The following is a 17,805-nucleotide window of genomic DNA, read 5'->3' as shown; positions in this document are numbered from 1 at the left end:
AGAGCCCCTCCAAGCAACTCAGAAGCATAGTACTGCTCCTGGGAGAGAAGGAAGACCTAAGGCTCATGATATTCTCCATAAGGGGATTAGGAACTCGCTGTGACAAATGGAATTGTGGATTCCTAGTTTTTACTGTGGTTTAAGAACAACTCTCAGCCTCATTCTTTCTGCATTACCCCATGACTTGACCTCCTTGTTTTCTCTTGTAGTTCCTTCTTTGCTTTTTCTCTCTCTTACATTAAAATGTATTTGGGCAGAGAGAGAGAGAGAGCAAGCCCCACTTTTGTGGTATCTCTGATGCTTAACATAGTTCTATTAAATTGTTAAAAAGTAACAACGGAATAATGGCAATTAAAGCTCAGTATGCAGTGCCTAAGCACCAATAATTTAAAAATTGCTTGCTATGTCTTGTTGTCTCTATCAGGTGAGTTGCTATTTTAGAAATTAACCAGGCTTGTAAGAGTTGAGTAGATCTGTGGCTAGAAAAGCAATTCATTTCCATTGCTTTTTTTTAAAAGAAACCTTCAGTCAGGAGTAGGAATTTAACCTTGAATGTTTTGCAAATGGTTTTATTAATATAGAATGATAAAGGGAAGAACTGCATTATTTCAGGAGGTCACTTCAACTTGCTTCCATTTAAAAACTTGTGTAAGAGACTTTTATTTCCTTTCAGAACGTCATAGAATTAAATCTCTCAGACAATCCTGCTTGGACTGGTGACAAGGGGAATACAAAAGGGGATAAATATGAAGACATCCAGAGTGCACGTTTCATTTGCCCTATAGTTGGGTTGGAAATGAACGGAAGGCATCGGTAAGTATTTAATATCCTGTGTGGTGGAGAAAAATTACTGTTCTTAGATGGTTAAGCAAGTTTTCAAAGAAACTAACTGCCACTGATTTCAATGGGGCATGCTACTTAGGAAGGTGGGAGTGGAATCACAGTCTGCTGCTGTCCTGTGGGGCTCTGAACAGGAGCATGATGTGCAGATATGTCACATGCACCCCAGTATTGTGCATGCTTACTCAGAGGTATCTCTCTCCCTGTGCTCATTAGGAATTACTTCCTAGTGAGTATACATAAGCCTTCAGGATTAATGACCAAAATCTAGACACATTAAATAGTTTGCTATGAGAAAAATCAAACCTTATTTGAGTATCAAGGGACAACCTATTCAGGTCAAGTTGGGAAGCTTCTAAAGGCCTGCATATTGTACGTTTTATCAGCGTTAATGTCATTGAAGAATATGGAAATGCCTATGAAATTTGAGTATCTGTAAAACTAAATATGTACTGTACTGTGACAGCACATGTTTGGCTTTTATTGCTTGCTTACTGAAATGGGATAGTTCTTACTACGTTAATGAATGAAGATTTTGCAGAGGCCTTTTCTTAATATGCACTTCCTGTGTTAACCACATGGGGGTGTTTTGGGATACACAGGCTAAATTGTCTGCTGGGGACAAATGGCAGTAACAAATGGATGATGATGATGATTATTATTATTATTATCACTTTTCTTTTGCATTCTTGTATGACTTGAAAAATTTTGCTTATAAATTCTGGCCTTGATCCAGCTAAATTTAGTTCGGATGTGCAGCTCATCCTATATACGCTCGAAATGTTACGTTCCACTGAGTGTGATAAGACTAAGTGTGTATATAACTGCAGCCTGGGTCCCATTAAAACAATTAATACAAGTTAGCCACAATTATCTTACACCCCATTGCTTACAGCAAATCTATACATGCTTACTCAGAAATTACTCCCGGTTAAGTGTGCATAGGATTGCAGTCTTAGTTAGAGCTGTCTGTAGTTTCATTGTTGCCTGTGTATTTAACCTCTGAACATCATTTTCTCTCTGCTTTGCCAAAGATTTTGCTTTCTACGCAACTGTGGATGTGTCTTCTCTGAACGTGCTCTCAAAGAAATTAAAACTGAAGTTTGCCACAAGGTAAGCTTTGTCCCTTTCTCTCCTCTCTCCCCCGCCCCCAGCTTTCTAGTATATGTTTGTGCTGCATCCCAGCCCAAAATTACTTTGAATTAAGCCAGGGTTGTGGAACTGGATTGTCCAGAGGGCCAGATCTAGAAGTGCCCTGCTCTCTGGGGGCCACTTTGGCAGGTGGGTAGGGAGTGTATCTGATCCCTGCTGAAAGCAATGCAACAGGGTAATGTGTTACATTCAAACAGTGCAGAATACAACCTGCAGCTGCAAAGAAACATTGAATTTAGCACTGTTTGAAACCATAGCTTATACCTGTGCTTTACCTGATGTCTTATGACATCAGGCAGCTGGCAGATGGGTATGATTTTGCCTAAATGACCTGGTGGGCGAATTGAGAAGGCCTGGTGGGCTTAATCAGCCCCACAACCAGATACTCCCCAGTGCTGACTTAAGCAGTGTTATAAACATACATAACTAGAGTCTACTTTGCAGCTCTTGGTTTTCTCTTCCATGCACATGTGCACTCAAAGAGAGGACACAATTTGCTTAACCCAGGGGGACTTTGGGGTCCTGTTTTCAGTAGACTGGTGAAAGTCATTCAAGTGTGTATCCTTCTACTGTGCACCAGACTGACATCTCATTTTCTCCGTCTCCTCAGAGCTAAGAATTGGTCTTTTCTTTTTGTCTCTTAGGATTATGTTTATCATAAGAATTGTGGAGTTAGAAGGGACCCTGAGCCAGTGTGGTGTAGTGGTTAAGAGCGGTAGACTCGTAATCTGGGGAACCGGATTCGCATCTCCGCTCCTCCACATGCAGCTGCTGGGTGACCTTGGGCTAGTCACACTTCTTTGAAGTCTCTCAGCCTCACTCACCTCACAGAGTGTTTGTTGTGGGGGAGGAAGGGAAAGGAGAATGTTAGCCGCTTTGAGACTCTTTCGGGTAGTGATAAAGCAGGATATCAAATCCAAACTCCTCCTCCTCTTCTTCTTCATTTGGTCCAACTCCCTCCAATGCAGGAATCTAAATAGGCCATTCTTTAAGAATGACTATTTGTGAACTTGCTTCCTCCTTCATTCCAAAGGTCCTTGAATTTCCCTAAAGCTAGTTGTTTTGTTGGCTGTTTCCTATGTGGTTTCCATACTACTTACATAGGCTGCTGTTGCCAGTTGAATCCTGTGGCCCTTGGAACCCATCTTGTCCATCTCCTATACACACGTTGCATCTTCTCTCAGTGCATCTTTTTTCTAGCCTAAGATAACATGTGGCTCCCACTCCCTCCTCTGAGTTACTCCAGGGCCAACACCACTGGCAACCCTAAACTCTTATTGTTCATGGACAGATTACTAATAAGACATGTGCAGTTCTTTACAAATCTTCCACGCTCTCCTAAGGAACTTCACCCTCACTACCCACAGCTTGCGGAACACTGATTTAGTTGGTTGCTGTGGAACACTTTTGTCTTTTATTTTCTGCAGGCTTTCCGTGTGTTTCCTTTCTCCACTTTCTCCTTTTCTTGTGTGTCCATTCTCCACTATGCCATCTACCGTGGTTTAAGTCAGAATTTAGTTTTATAAACAGATGTACTGCAGTGGTAATACCTGTGATAATGTGAGTTAAGGATTCAAAGTAAACTGAAAGTTGAAGAAGCTGTAGTGAGATTCAGAGTAGTCTTTCAGCAGAGGTTGTGGCAGCAAAAATGCACAAATCACTAGTTTCAGGGTAAGATATTCTTCATAAATGCATCTATGATTGATTATATATTTTAAAATAGCAATTCAGCTGCAGGCCATTAAGTAAAAAAAAAAATCAGAGAGACCAGTATGGTGCTAAATGCACCAGTGATTTCACTTTGTATAAAGCAGCAGTCTCTGACTTAATCATGACTAAAGTCGAAATGAGATAAGTATGTTTCAAGTTGGAATGAATTTTCCCCAGGGCAGAAGATTGGCTAGTGGTACTTAGAGAGTTTTGCCCATGTATGTGGTTTGTGGCACTGCTCACTTTCCCAAGGCTTGTAGAGCTGTGTACTCTGTGGACACATTTCGAGTTTCTCCAGTGGAGAAATGTACCAAGTGCTGGCCAGCTACATAACGTGTGCGATGGGCACCATTTTGTATGTTGACTCTTTTTATGATGACAACAGTAAACAGTGTGCAGGTGCTTTCATAGCTTAGATGCCTGTATACGCTACCGTATTTTTCTGTCTATAAGATGCCTCCTATTTTGGGGGACTCATATTTAAGAAAATGGGGGGAGATGTATCCGTGTATAAGATGCCCCCTAATTTTTGACATTATTTTTTAGGGGGAAAACTTAGTCTTATACACGGAAAAATACGGTATTTAGCCCCTGGTGGCTGCACTTGGGTACTGCTGTGCTAAGGTGTCCCTAGCTCAGGGGTTCCCAATTAGCTTATTACTGAGTACCCGCTATTTTTCAAAAGCCAAGCCATGTACCCCCTGCTTTTGAAAATTTTGATAACTCTATGGTAGTTACCTGTGCCAAAGCAATTTTTTGAAGAAAATGTGGGGTGGCCCCTAATAAGCAAAGGATTTTAGGTATACTTAAAAACAGACCATAAAATTTGTGATACTATCACAAATTGCCTATTTCCAGACAGTGCCCTAGCACTAAACTAAATCATCAAAGGGTGAGCTGTTGTGCTAATCATAGTGGCAATTTGCTTAGCTATTTCCGCTGTTGGACTTCCAGGGTGAGACATGAATCCCAAACTCAAAAGCAAGATTCACTGCAAACCCTACTACAAGCAGTGGGAGAGTCCTCTAAGCTTGGTAGTCATTGAAAGCAATTAGAAGTTCTTTTCAGTTAAAAAGTAGAGAGCAAGGGGAAGAGATCCCTTACCTTTTTTAAATGATAAACATGTGAACCCTATCCCCTGCCACTCCAATTGCAAGAGCCCTAATAAACTGTATCAGAGGTTTTTGCCCAGTCCTAGTTCACTTGCAATCCAGCAACACTTTCACATGTTTTTACCGCTGCTAGCAAGCAGGCCCTGGTCACGAGCAGAGGCTGGGTGATCTGTGGATCATCATTGTGGCTTTCACTGTGCAATTAACAAGTTAAGTGAGTCCCTGGCAAATCCCCAGGTGTCCCCGGACCCCTAACTGGGAACCACTTCCCTAGCTTATTTGATCAGTCAGTGAGAAGGTGGGTCTAGGGTGAGGTCTGTTGTGTTTTTTTATGGCAGTCATGGGTTCAATTTAATGACCTTTTGTTCCTTGCAACTTTGTGATTTTGTAAAGTAATGTGAAAAAGTCATTGTTATGCATGTCGAAATGAAGCCAGCAGTGACAGATTCAGTCCTACCACAGAGAATACTGTGGACTTTGGTATAATGATGCTTTCTTGGCTTGCTACATTGAAAAGTCAATAGAAACTGATCTATTGATGTATTGATTCCTTTTAGAGCTGGCTGTTCCAGTTGTGCTGGTTCCCTTTCTTGTTCATGGCAGCCAAATAACATTAAAACAGGCCTAAACAAGTTTGCTATGCTACTTTCTGTTGGAGCCCACTTGACTATTAAGTGATATCGAAAAGGAAATATGAGCTGCAATGACTGTTGGAACATCAATAGTTGTATTATATAACAATGGGCATATTGCCCATAACAATAAATCTTTGTGCAGTGGTTATCTTATAACTCGTAGAAGTTCGGCTTTCTACTGCGAATTCTGATCAGTGTTTGTTTTAAATGAAAACTGGATTTGCAAGAGTCATATTTAACACAGCTATATATATGAGCCCCATGACTGAGGATAAAAGAATGTAAATTGTGCCTGAAAAAGTTTCCTAAAATGGCAAATGTGTGTGTTTAATGTCTTCACCCTGCAAATCTTTCAAGTCCAGCCTTTCAAACCTACCTGCCCACTGCTATCCAGCACTAGATAAAGATCTCTCAGTGGCTTTTCTCTGGAGCCCACCCTCCTCCGGCTAGGTGGACAACTAACAACCTTTGTGGCCAAAATGTGAGGCTTTCTTCCAAGGCGTGTTCGCTTGGTGTCATGGTTAGTACCTTTTAGGCGCCAGGCAAATGCTATCTTTTCTCTTTGAGCTTTTAATGGCACTTAATGACTTTGTTCTCCCTCTTAAGCATAGTTTTTTATCACTTGTTTTACTGTTGGCCTCCTTTTTCTGCTGTTTTCTGCTGCATTTTTATTGTTTCGTGGATAATGGTTTTATTGTGCCATATTATTGTTCATAGCCACTGATAAGATGAGATATAAATTCTGAAAACAAGCCTTTCATTCTTCGTCCTCTGCAAATAAGTCCAATGTCTACAAGTCACATCTGGTCCTTACCCATTTTGGAATTCAGGGAAATTCAGATTAACTAGATTTATTCACATCCTATATACCAGGGGTCAGCAAACCTTTTCAGCAGGGGGCCAGTCCACTGTCCCTCAGACCTTCTGGGGGGGGGCGGACTATATTTTTTGGGGGGAATGAACGAATTCCTATGCCCCACAAATAACCCAGAGATGCGTTTTAAATAAAAGGGCACATTCTACTCATGTAAAAACACGTTGATTCCTGGATTGTCCATGGGCCGGATTTAGAAGGTGATTGGGCTGGATCCGGCCCCCAAGCCTTTGTTTGCTTACTCATGCTATATACTAATAGTTAACTCTTAAAGTGCTGGTCTTTATGGCACTATTTATGTCCAAGAGGTTCAGCAGGTTCAGGAGGAACCCAAGGTTTGCAGAAGTACAAAATAGTGTTGGTGTAGAAAGACCCCTAAGCTGAGGAAACACATCCTTGTTAGAACTGAGCATACTCGGTAGTCATGGAATACTGACTTATTATTGGGGGAGTGGAAAATATGGGTGTATGTGTGAATGGAATGAAGTATCTCAAAAGAAGGCATGGCTGACTGGTGTACTACACCAGGGGTTGTCAACCTGGCCCCTACCGCCCACTAGTGGGCGTTTCAGGATTCTAGATGAATGGTAAGGGGTTCTACAGCACAATCTGAATCCTCCTTCCATCGAGCACTGGTGGGTAGTGAGGAAATTTTACCATCAAGAAAAATGCATTAGTGGGCTGTAGGTATAAGAAGGTTGACTACCCTTACACTACACTGTTTTAATGCAGATCCCACTTATTTATTTTTTGGTTTTGTTTGCAGGATAGAAGCTAGACGTGCACATATGTGGGGTTAAAGATGCCAAAGATTTCTTCTCACCTTTCCCCTGCGAATTAAACCCAGATAGGCATATTTTCAAATGAGTAAGGACAGTGGGGTCAACAAAGTTAGCTTTGCCCAATGACTCATGCACATGAGGTGTGACCCATACAAAGAGTTTTTAAATTGACTCTCTTCCAGTGTAACCAGCAGCAACAACAAAACCCTCTGGAAACATTAATACTTCCTTTTATCTTAGGTTTTGTGTATGGGAGAGAGTAGTTGCGCTAAGTAGTAAGGGAAGGTCTGCCAAAGCTTCTCAATCTCAGTCTGTGATGGAATCAGTCTCTCTTATCGGACACCAGTGTGCATTTACATGTGTGTGCATATAGCCATTCTTATCTTCATGTCAGTTCATCTGAAGACTACGCCTTTTCCTGGAAAGTCAAGATCTGGTGCCCTACATCCAAGGGCCAGATTCATCTCCTCTTCAAGATCTTATCAAATGTAGCACAATCAAAATGGTTCTTGGATTTTCTGGTAAATTTTTGTGTGTGGGAAGGTTCCTCCCAAAATTCCTTAATGCACATGACACAAAGTCCCAGTGTGAGTTTGAAAACATTTTCCTGCTGACTCTGTTTACAATGCCTCCTATGGTGGCTCACAAAAATCATAAAAACAATATCACAGGATCATAGAATTGTAGAGCTGGAAGGGACCTCAAGAGTCATCTAGTCCAACCGCCTGCAATGCAGGAATTTCCGCTAGGTCAAACATGACAGGTGGCCGTCAGTTACAATAGAGCACAATCTTAAATTTTATTTTATTTATTCAATTTGCAAGATTAGTATCGCACCTGTCAAAATGGTCACCTCTTGCCTACTTCCCCAAAGTTGTTACAATCATAACATGAGGAGGAGGGAAAACCTAAACATCTTGAGCTACTTGCAAGAAATGTGGGATATAAAACGGACTAGATATATGTAAGTTCTCTCTGAATTGGGATTTTCAGAGCTACATAGGTTATGCACCTACATAGGTTATGTTAATGCTTCAAGAATTCTTAAAACTGACAAGTTTTTTTTAGAACTGTCTGATTTGCACCTCACTTTAAATCAGTTAAGTTTAAGCTTAACGATGACCAAGCAGTGTGCTGGTGCATCACTCCTGTGCTAGGCCAAATGGTTGCTTAGTTCCCAGCAGCACAGCTGGAGGAGCAGCAAAGCAGCTATAATTTTAGCCCCACCCATACACCAACATGCTGCATGTTCACCTTTCAACCATGGTGCAAACCACCCAAGGTTTAGCAGTTGGTCACTGAGGGTGCTCTGTGGAACCTGAATTTTATGTAGACTTGGGCTGATTTATTGGCAGTTAACTACGTTCCTCTCCCAGCACTGGAATGTGAAGGCTTTTAAAATTGAGGTGTTAACTGAGGCTTGTTACTGCTCACGAGGGGACTGTTGTTGCAGCAGTCTTTCCTACAGTTTGGTAAAGGAGACTGGCATTATTCCCACATTGCAGATGAATGTGGGCTGGGGGTGGAAAGAGTATAGGAAGGAGGCTAAGAAAATAGAATTTCCTCAAGGCCGCCTGATAGACTGAGGTCTCCTGCTAGATAATGATTATCTCCTAGTTCCTTTTGTAACTTACTGTACCTCCATAAAGCCAGGAGGAGATAAGGCAAAAGAACAAATAGCATTAAGGAGGTCATAATATAGCCTTCAAATGATATGGGAATGATAAGCCCTTTTGTGGCATGGTAGTATCAGCTCAACCTCAGGGATCTAGATTTCTGAAGGTCTAGTCCAGACCATTTTCTTTCTGATCAATGGAGAACAGCCTTTACCAAAGGCGTCATGGGCTTTGAAGACACTCAAACTCAGGATGCAAGGGAGAAATGTGATAAGAGGAGGGCACACTTGGCAGATCCACACTGTGATCAACTCCTGCCCGGAAACCAATGTCCTCACTGTGGAAGGATATGTGGTTCCAGAATTGGCCTCCACAGTCACTTAAGGACTCATTGTTAAAACTGTGTTTATGGAAGACAATCTTACTTACTTACTCGGCTACGAAGAAAGAAGCCCTCATGGAGTCAAGCTCTCATAGACTTCTGTGCCCAAAAGTTTCCAAGTGTATACTTCCAGGCCCGTCTATGACCTTGCTGAGCTGAGAAGGTTGAATTGAAGCCAGTATAACCTCACGGAAGTTAGTAGCAGCATATAATTGGCTTTAGGTTGGTTTGTTTTTTATTTTAAGAAACTCTTAAAAACTCAGCTTTTCTTTCCGACTTACAGCAGCTTATAGTAAGCAGTGAATCATGATGTAAAGGGAATTCCAGTGTAATCTAATACTTCGGCATGCTTCATATCTTCCTTTTTTGCTCAGTGCCTCTAAACTTTTTCCAGGCAGGCCAGTGAGGCAGGTTGAGGCAGCTGTCCCATCCACTGCAGCCTTTTTGAGATGCTGTGCTTAGTCCTACCTGTCAGAAAGCTTGCCAAAATTGGCCAAGATGAAGTATCTGAACCACCTATGTCCCAGGTGGACTGGCATAGGCGCCTCTCTCTCCCCTTTTGTCGGCAGATGGCTAGAAACATGCTAGACAAACTGGAGGTCAGGAGGTTACACAGTGTAGTTCCTCTGTAGGATTCCCTACCACCACCAAAACTGATTAGAATAGTTTCTACAGCTCCAGCCACAGGATAGACTGTGACAGACTTACAGATCCCTATTGAGCATTGGGACTAGCAGGTATTGCTGTTGCCTGCCCACAACTGGATTTCGTGGTCTCCTGATCACAGACCTACTGGGAAATGGGAGCTGCAATGGGAGGGCATCAACATGGTCCTGAGGGTTACAGGAGTGTTGTCGATCAGGCTTAAGAGTAATTGTCCCATATTTAGGTTCGAATGGTAAGGTTTAATGCAATGGTGGGTTTGTCTGTTTGTATTACTGTCCAACAGTTATGGCTTTTTAAACCAGTACATTTTTAATCCAGTGTTTGCTAATAATCTGTCCTGCCATGTGCAGCGACGTTTTGTATATAATAGCATCTTTCACGTTGTTTCTGACATTTCATTGCAATGATAGTTTTGGTTTCTCATAAGTGTAGAATCAAGGAGGTGTTGTGTATGTGTTTGCTCCTTGTAAATAGACATGATTAGAATGAATTTTTGCTTATATGTAGAGGCTGAAATTTTGAAAGCAATCCAAGAAGCCTAGTCATGTAATAGTTGGATGAATGAGTCTCCTCAATTTCATCTGCCAATCTTCCCTGAAAACACTGCCATAGACGGCACAGAAATAAAAGAACAATTAAGGAATGTTGTAGAAAGTTAAGTGCTAATCCACAAACTGCTTAACCTTCAGTAGTCACAGTGATAATATAGCAGTGATAATATTCCGAAATGATTGCCTGTCTCTTGTCTTTAGGGCTGCACCATGAATCAAAACACAGAGTCCAAATAAATATATTTGTACTTAAATTCTATATTCCAGTGATACTTGTTTGAAACAACTGAAAACCAGTTCTTATTTTCAAATAAATACAGTACCTTTGTTTTCAAGGCTTTAATATTTGTAGTTCCCGCGCCCCTGATTTGTAGTTCCCGCACCCCTGATTGGCCTTAAAGAACAACCTGCACATTTGGCCCAAAAGAATGTGGACAGCAGTATCATATTCAGACATCAATACACCAAAGTATCTGAAATTCCTTCTCGGTTTCTTCTGCTCTATTGTTAAAACTGAAAACAGACCACAGATTACCCACAGAAGCAAGATGAGGTATGACAAATGAGGCCAAAGGGAGTTGGTTGCTACGTTTCTGGTAGTTAATGTTTTGTTTTTTATTTAAAGCAGCAATTAGCTTTATTCCCCAGGTGTTCCTCCTCCTTTAAGTATAAGCTGAGAGGTGACCTAGACCCAATACAGACTTGTTCAAAGCAAGAAATAATAATAATACATATAGTATTCTACATTTCTTTGATATGGCATATGTAATTTATGTGCAGCAACCCTTTGCATTGCCCTCAACATTCTAGCGACAAATGGGCTTTTTTTGACAGCTAAGTGTGGGTGTTGTGACTGTGGATCCACCACAGACTTCATTACTTAATACAACAGAGGATAATTAAGTGCTCTTGTTTTATTCATTGCCTCCTTTGCACACACACCAGGATTTAGATTAAAGTTCATTGTTGTGATCACTCAGCACTCCATTCCTCACTTAGATTAAGTCACTTGACCCAGCTTGTGTCGTTTCGGTACTTCACGCCCCGTGACTTTTCCTTTATAGAATCTCCATCACCTAGATGGTAGGGACTATCCCAAAGTTGCTACAACTCCCAACACCATTAGCAAGTATGGATGGGAGTTGTAGTTTAGTAATACCTGGAGGACGAAAGTCTTCCCACGCCTGATCTACAGCATTGGCTTAAAAAGTTGGTAGTATTTTTGAAGCTGTCTAAACTTGTATTCTAAAGGTTAGTCAGGATATTAGGTCTATAACCCAGGGAGTTTTACACTATTTCCTAAGAAATCCTGGGGTTTCTCAGAATCTTAACAAGAATTAAGAGTGGAAAGAGGTTTTTCCACATGACAGCTTGCTCGCTGCTGTCAGTCATACCTTAAAATGTGCAGCCTTAGGGCATGCCTTGTTTATGTGAAGTGACGATGCGATCCAACAAGTCTTGCTACTGCCCTGTGAATGGAGTGTATCACGGAACACTTCCCAGAATGTTCTGCAACACACAAGGCTTCTTTGGCAGGAAACTCTTAGCAACACTGTAGTAGGCAATCATAGCCTCACAATGTAGATCTTAATGAACAATCTTCATTCAAGTTGTAGTTTTATCCATTCTTAAAAACAGGTATTGTCTCCCAAAGCAGCTTATATTGAGAGAGAGAAACAAGGTCCTGCCACCAGATGTATAAACTAAAAAGGCAAAGCATGCTAGGGAAAGTGAGTGGAGAGAAAAGGTAGAGGAGGCAGAACAGTTCTTGGGGGCCAGATCAAAGTGGTGAGCATTTTTATCCGGTTTGGGCCAGGGTGACCTTCCCCTTGAAAAACAAATTGATGTTTCTTTTTTCATTAGTTGATAGAAAGGTGCCAGAATGTCCTTCCGTTTGGTTCATTCCTAGGCAACTGGCAGTTCATGCCAAATGTTATTTCAGACAAGGAACGGGGGGTGGGGGTGGGGGACCACAGCTCCTCCTTTATTTATGAATGGGACCATGTTGGTCTCCCGTTTGCCAAGGTGCTATTTCTAGGAGGCAAGGGGCACAACCTCCCAGTGGTCCTGAATTTCCTGGTTGATGACAGGGGTTAAAGTATGCTGTCGTCATCTCTGCAGTGCCAGGGCTCTTTTTATGGATGCAGTGTAAATATAGGAGCGGTGGACAGCCCAAAGAGCGCTGCATAAGCAACATATAGCATATTTCAACATTTAGAGAAATGTAAGTCATTCATACTATGAAGAGACAAATTATAATTTTTTTTAAAGTTCTCTGAAAATTTAGAAATCAGAAGAAATCTGAGAAGGGATCTAATATTCACCTTCACCTTGCAGAGCTTTTGTTTTGCAATTGTTGTTCTCTGGAGTGCCTGTTCTCTTCATAGAAATAACCATAGACTCATAAAGCTGGAAGGGACCACAAGGGTCATCTAGTCCAACCCCCTGCAGTGCAAGAATCCTTTGCCCAACGTAGGGCTTGAACCCATGACATTGAGATGAAGACTCATGCTTTACCGACTGAGCTATGCTCCCCATGTAGACTGGATTGTGTAAACAAAGTAGTCTGTGAACGATAAATGGTCCTGACTCAGTGGGTTTTGTGTAGGTGTATTATGGGATGGCTTTTTGATCCCATCCAATTCCAATTATAATTTGAAATCCTAAATCTGAATATAGTGCTGTTTGCATTCCATGATTCTATCCAAGTGTAGAATCTGAGCAGGGCATGATGTGAAAATTGGCATCCTGAGAATCTCCACTTTTTCTTTTTTAAAGCAAATTTCTATCTTTATGGCTAAGAAGACTAACTTCAAAGTGTGTGGGGGGTGAAACTTCAGCTGTCAGAGGTAGAGCAGATGTTTTCAAATGATTGGGATAGTGTGTGGGTTGGTGAGAATCTGTTATAGATAAGATCATGACCTTTTCTTGATTAGCTTAAACAAAATATCAGAACAATCCTTAATTGCGGTTTATTTTTTTATTTTATTTTTATGATCAATTAACTTTAATTGGGTGCCATTCTTGCCAACAATCCTATGCATGCTTAATAACTGCCTTGGAAGATAAGTCTTTTGCTAGGCAGCCAGTTCACTCAATCATTATCTGCCCTTAGTGAAACAAGCTTCTTCCTTAGAAATTCTGTTTATTCTGAGTTTCTTATTAAGCACTTTAACAAAATATAGTAAGGCCCAGGCTAATAAACAAGCAATCTTAACAGCATTACAGCTGGGACTGTTGACATGTGAAAAATTTCAGGCATGGTGTATGACGCATCAGCTTTATAATGTACAATGGCAGATCCAGCTTATGGGAGCAGTGAGTGTGCAGTCCCATGGAAATTATAAAGTCATGGAAAGTGCATAATGCAGAAAAAGTCCCTTGAGGTGAATGTTCCCAGGATAGCCTGAAGGGATTCTGGCTGCTTGTTGTGCAGAGTAATAAGCATTTTTCAAAATGTCACTAAGTCTACAGTGCTGTGAGAAGTGGTGGATGGCATAAAGATTTCTGTGAAGGCAAAAATGTGTCCTGTCTTGAATAGGAGAAGGAAGGTCCATGTTACCTAGCTTTTATTTGTTCAGATAGCTGTTCTGCACCCGTTGTCCTCTTGCTGTGAAATAAACTGAAAGATTTTAAGCATTATTTCAGGAGAAGGATAATAGTTCATGGATTGAATTTGATGGCTTTCTTTTTAACAACAAACAGAATCCCTACATAGTCTCTGGCTGTAGTGAGTTCCAAAATACAGCTCTCCATCTGGGTGTACAAAGATGGGGAACAGTCTGAAGACACATGAAAATACCACTTCGCTGGAGCAAGCAGCTCTGGGTCGAGCCAGTGCCTGTATAGGTAGCTGTCTGAAAACCATGTGTACACTACATTGGGTTCCATGGTGTTAAAATATAAATGATAAAGAGCATTGCCACAAAATTCTTGTCCAGGCAGCAATCTGATCATATACATACTTATTTGGAGGTAAGTTCTGGGTTCTCTAGAACTCTCACAGAAGTGTGCAGAAGCCTGGAGCTGTGGCAACCAGGAAGTTGTGTTACTTTAGAAACATGTGTAGGTATAGATGAGGGGTGGCCGATGTTTTGGGCTCCATATGTTGTGGACTCCAACTTCAATTAGCCCTAGCTAGCAGGACCAGTGGTCAGGAATAACGAGAGTTGTAGTCTAACAGATCTGGAGGACAACCAAGTTGTCTACCTCTGAGATCAATAGCTATGGGAGGTTTGTGTGAAGATGTGTAGTGTGCCCAAAAGATACCATATCAAGGACATCTGATCTTCTTTCCCTTCCTCCCTTCTCTCTTTTTCCTGATCTGTTGCTCATTTGTTTTAGACAACTGTAAATGCAGATTTCAAAGAACCAAGGTATTTTAATCTGGAGAATTTTTTTTACAAAAGAAGGTTGAAATTGCAAGGACAGTGTTGAAGAACAAAGGGGAGATTGCGGTATTAAGCAGGGATGAATAAGGCAGTGGTGGGATAAACCATTTCAAACAGATTCTTCTTTGCTGCCATGGTTTTCAGAAGCCTTATTCTCCTTTCTAGTCTCCTGTTTGTATGGTAGAATTGTATTTTAAAAATGCTTGTGTGTGAGATAGTTCTGAATGGTATGATGGGGAAGAGCGATAGCTTAATGGTTGAAGAAGATGTTTTGTATGCAGAAGGTCTTGTGCTCTATCCTCAACATGTCTAGCTTAAAAGGATATCTGGAAGCAAGACTGAAAAAAACAAAGAGCCACTGATAGTCAGCATAGATAATACTGGGCTACATGGATGACTAGTCTGTTGGTATAAAGTAGCTTTCAGAAATATTGTGGACAAGATTACCTTTCTCACAAAGGATGAATAGTTTCAGCAGCTAAATGTTAGTATCCACATTCTTTCTTTATATTCATTTTCTCTCTCTCTCTCTCTCTCTCTCTCTCTCTCTCTCTCTCTCTCTCTCTCTCTCTCGGCTTTTGCATGAGGAACAGCCTGCTCTGCTATTGTGCAGTCCCTGGGCTCCATGCATCATCCTTAATGGCATGCTGGTGTTCATCACTGCAACCTCATAAGATTAAGATTCCCCAGCTAGCTGTTGCTGTGCCTCTTGAACCCAATCATTCCCAATGTTAGGGCCATAGCTCTAGAGTCCATGTCACATGGAATGCTTGCATTCTTACTGGAGCTGCAAGGCCTATTTTCCAGCCCCTAAAAATTGCCTGCAGCCATCACCTGTATTAAGCCTGCTTTACCAGAACTGCCTGTTGGAATGCGTTTTTCCTCCATCACCTTCAGGCAGCTGGGTTGCGTTCTTGATGTGGTTCAACAACATTTTATCACGTATGAGATCTTTGCAAGTACCACCTCAGCCTCAATGACTGCTCCAGTTCTTGTACATTGTAATTATTTATATTTTGAAGGCTTGAACCCACCTTCTGATGGATTGGTCCTCGATATGGCATGCAACAGAACACAGTAACAGAGTGAAACCCCCCCACATACAACCCATACTCCTTAGCCTTTTCTTCTTCCAAAGATGTCCCGTAAGGCAGCAGAGGTTTAGGATCAGAGTTCTCCTTCTCCTAGATGGGCTACCTTCCCAGGTTGATGAGCCCCATCTATCCCTCACTTCCATCTACAGCACATGCAGAAACCGCCTTCTTGATCTTGAATCCACTATTAGTCTTATCTGCTCAATCTGCACACAGGGCAAGCCTCTAACTCACCACTGAGGGTTTGAGGCTCATCAGCTACCCTCCAGCCAAAGCTGTTTCTGGAGTGTGGCCACTGTCACATGCTGACAGCTTCTAGGAGCCACAGGTGAGAGCTGAGTGCAGGATGGGGACCAAAGGAGGACAAGCTACCCCAGAAAGCGCACAGCATGTCCCCCAGCAGAGGTGGTACCCCTCCCCTAACACCCCATACACTCAGCCTTATAGTGAACCTTGTTGATGATTGAACCTGGAACTTTCTCCATGTAAAGTAGGTGCTCTCCCACCAAGCTGAGCTATAGCCACTACAACTCATTGGCAGTGCCTGCCCAAAACCCAAATCGATGTGTTCCTATTGATACATCAAAATAATTTGAGAAGCAGAAGTTTATTAAATTGGTTTGTTGTAACTACATATTCTGTTGCTTATTTGCACCACTACCTCACTGTGATACTAAACATGAATGTTGTTGCTAGGCTGCAAGCAGAGGGCAAGGGCTGGGGCAGACTTTGGATTCATTTTGTAAATGCATGTTCAGAAAAACAACTGAAGCATGAGTAGCATTGATGCGTATCAGTAGAAGGAAGGAAGCTCTGGATGAGGACAGCGCTTCTCCTATCTAATCTAATTATTGTACTTTGCTCAGAAGCTGTACCAGTTGCTAGGCTCTCTGAAGGGATGTAGTGACTCACCCTCTTAACAATTTTCCATTTCCCCCTCCCCCCAGTTTGCTGAATACACACACACACACAAACACAGCCTTTATCTCAGTTTAACTAGGCTATGGTTGAAACATCTCCCTCCATTAGTATTTTGAAAGAGAGAGAAGAACCAACTGTTTTTTCAACTTGCAAACACTTTCTTTGCGATGTGGGATGGAACCACTTCGTAGCAATTCCCATATTGGCCTGGTCTGCATGTCGCAATGAACCATAGTTAAAGTAAACTATGATTTAATGTGATGGTTTAATGTGATGTGTGCACCAGGCTGTTGTGAATATAAAGTCAAAACAAGCCATTTCTTGCCAGTGGTCACCAGCCAAGTAACTTGTTTATGATCTGCGTAAAATGCTAGTGTATTGAGGAAGCGCAACACACTTAACTATTTCGAGGCAGGAAAACAAAACACGTCTGATGGAACCATATGTAGTTTGCTTCTGTACTATTTCCAGTGTCTCCCTTAGTTTCAGCCTAAAGATCAATGTGTTACAAAATGATATGTACGTTGGAAACAAATGAAGACCCAGTTAAGGCTTCTGCAGAGCAGAGTTCACCTGTGAGCATCTTTAGATTTATTGTTGCTGATGTAGTGGTTAGATTGTTGAACCTGGGAGACCACTGGGTAGCCTTGAGCCAGTCACTGCCTTTCAGCCTAACCTACGCCCAGAGTGGTGGTGGTGGGGATCAACTGAAGAGTGGGACAACCATGTTTGCCACCTTGAGCTCCTTGGAATAGAAATAAAATTAATAAATGTAATTAATTAATTAGTTGCAGGTACATCTAATGAAATGAAATCACAAAGACTTATGCAGCAGGTTTGAATGTAATCTTAAGCATTTTGTTTTGAAAAGAAGATTTATTTCATCTTATCATAATGCACACTTTTGCACAGGTTTCTGTCTCTTTATTATTTATTTACAGTATTTATAGCCTGCTCTTCATTGAATGTTTTGAATCCCGGAGTAGGGAACAGAATAATAAAAATAATACACAAAAAATTACAAAATCATATTAAAAAGTCCAATAAACAAGTTAACAATTCTGTCACAAAGTGGACAA

At 41.4% G+C, this 17,805-nt stretch overlaps 1 protein-coding gene across 1 annotated transcript in view; it reads left to right on the top strand.

Moving 5' to 3' along the window:
• Window positions 1-17,805, top strand: part of RTF2 (replication termination factor 2) — a 55,776-nt gene that overhangs the window by 2,256 nt on the left and 35,715 nt on the right. Inside the window, exons 4-5 of the mRNA XM_081917226.1 lie at window positions 674-813; window positions 1,875-1,953. Of these exons, the coding sequence (XP_081773352.1) occupies window positions 674-813; window positions 1,875-1,953 (219 nt within the window). The remainder of the gene's footprint in view (window positions 1-673; window positions 814-1,874; window positions 1,954-17,805) is intronic.

This window comes from Podarcis melisellensis (genome assembly GCF_964234715.1).
Source record: "Podarcis melisellensis genome assembly, chromosome: 6".
Classification (NCBI taxonomy): domain Eukaryota; kingdom Metazoa; phylum Chordata; class Lepidosauria; order Squamata; family Lacertidae; genus Podarcis; species Podarcis melisellensis.
The sequence above is the reverse complement of the archived record's forward strand: the minus strand, read 5'-3'. Positions and strand labels throughout refer to the sequence as shown.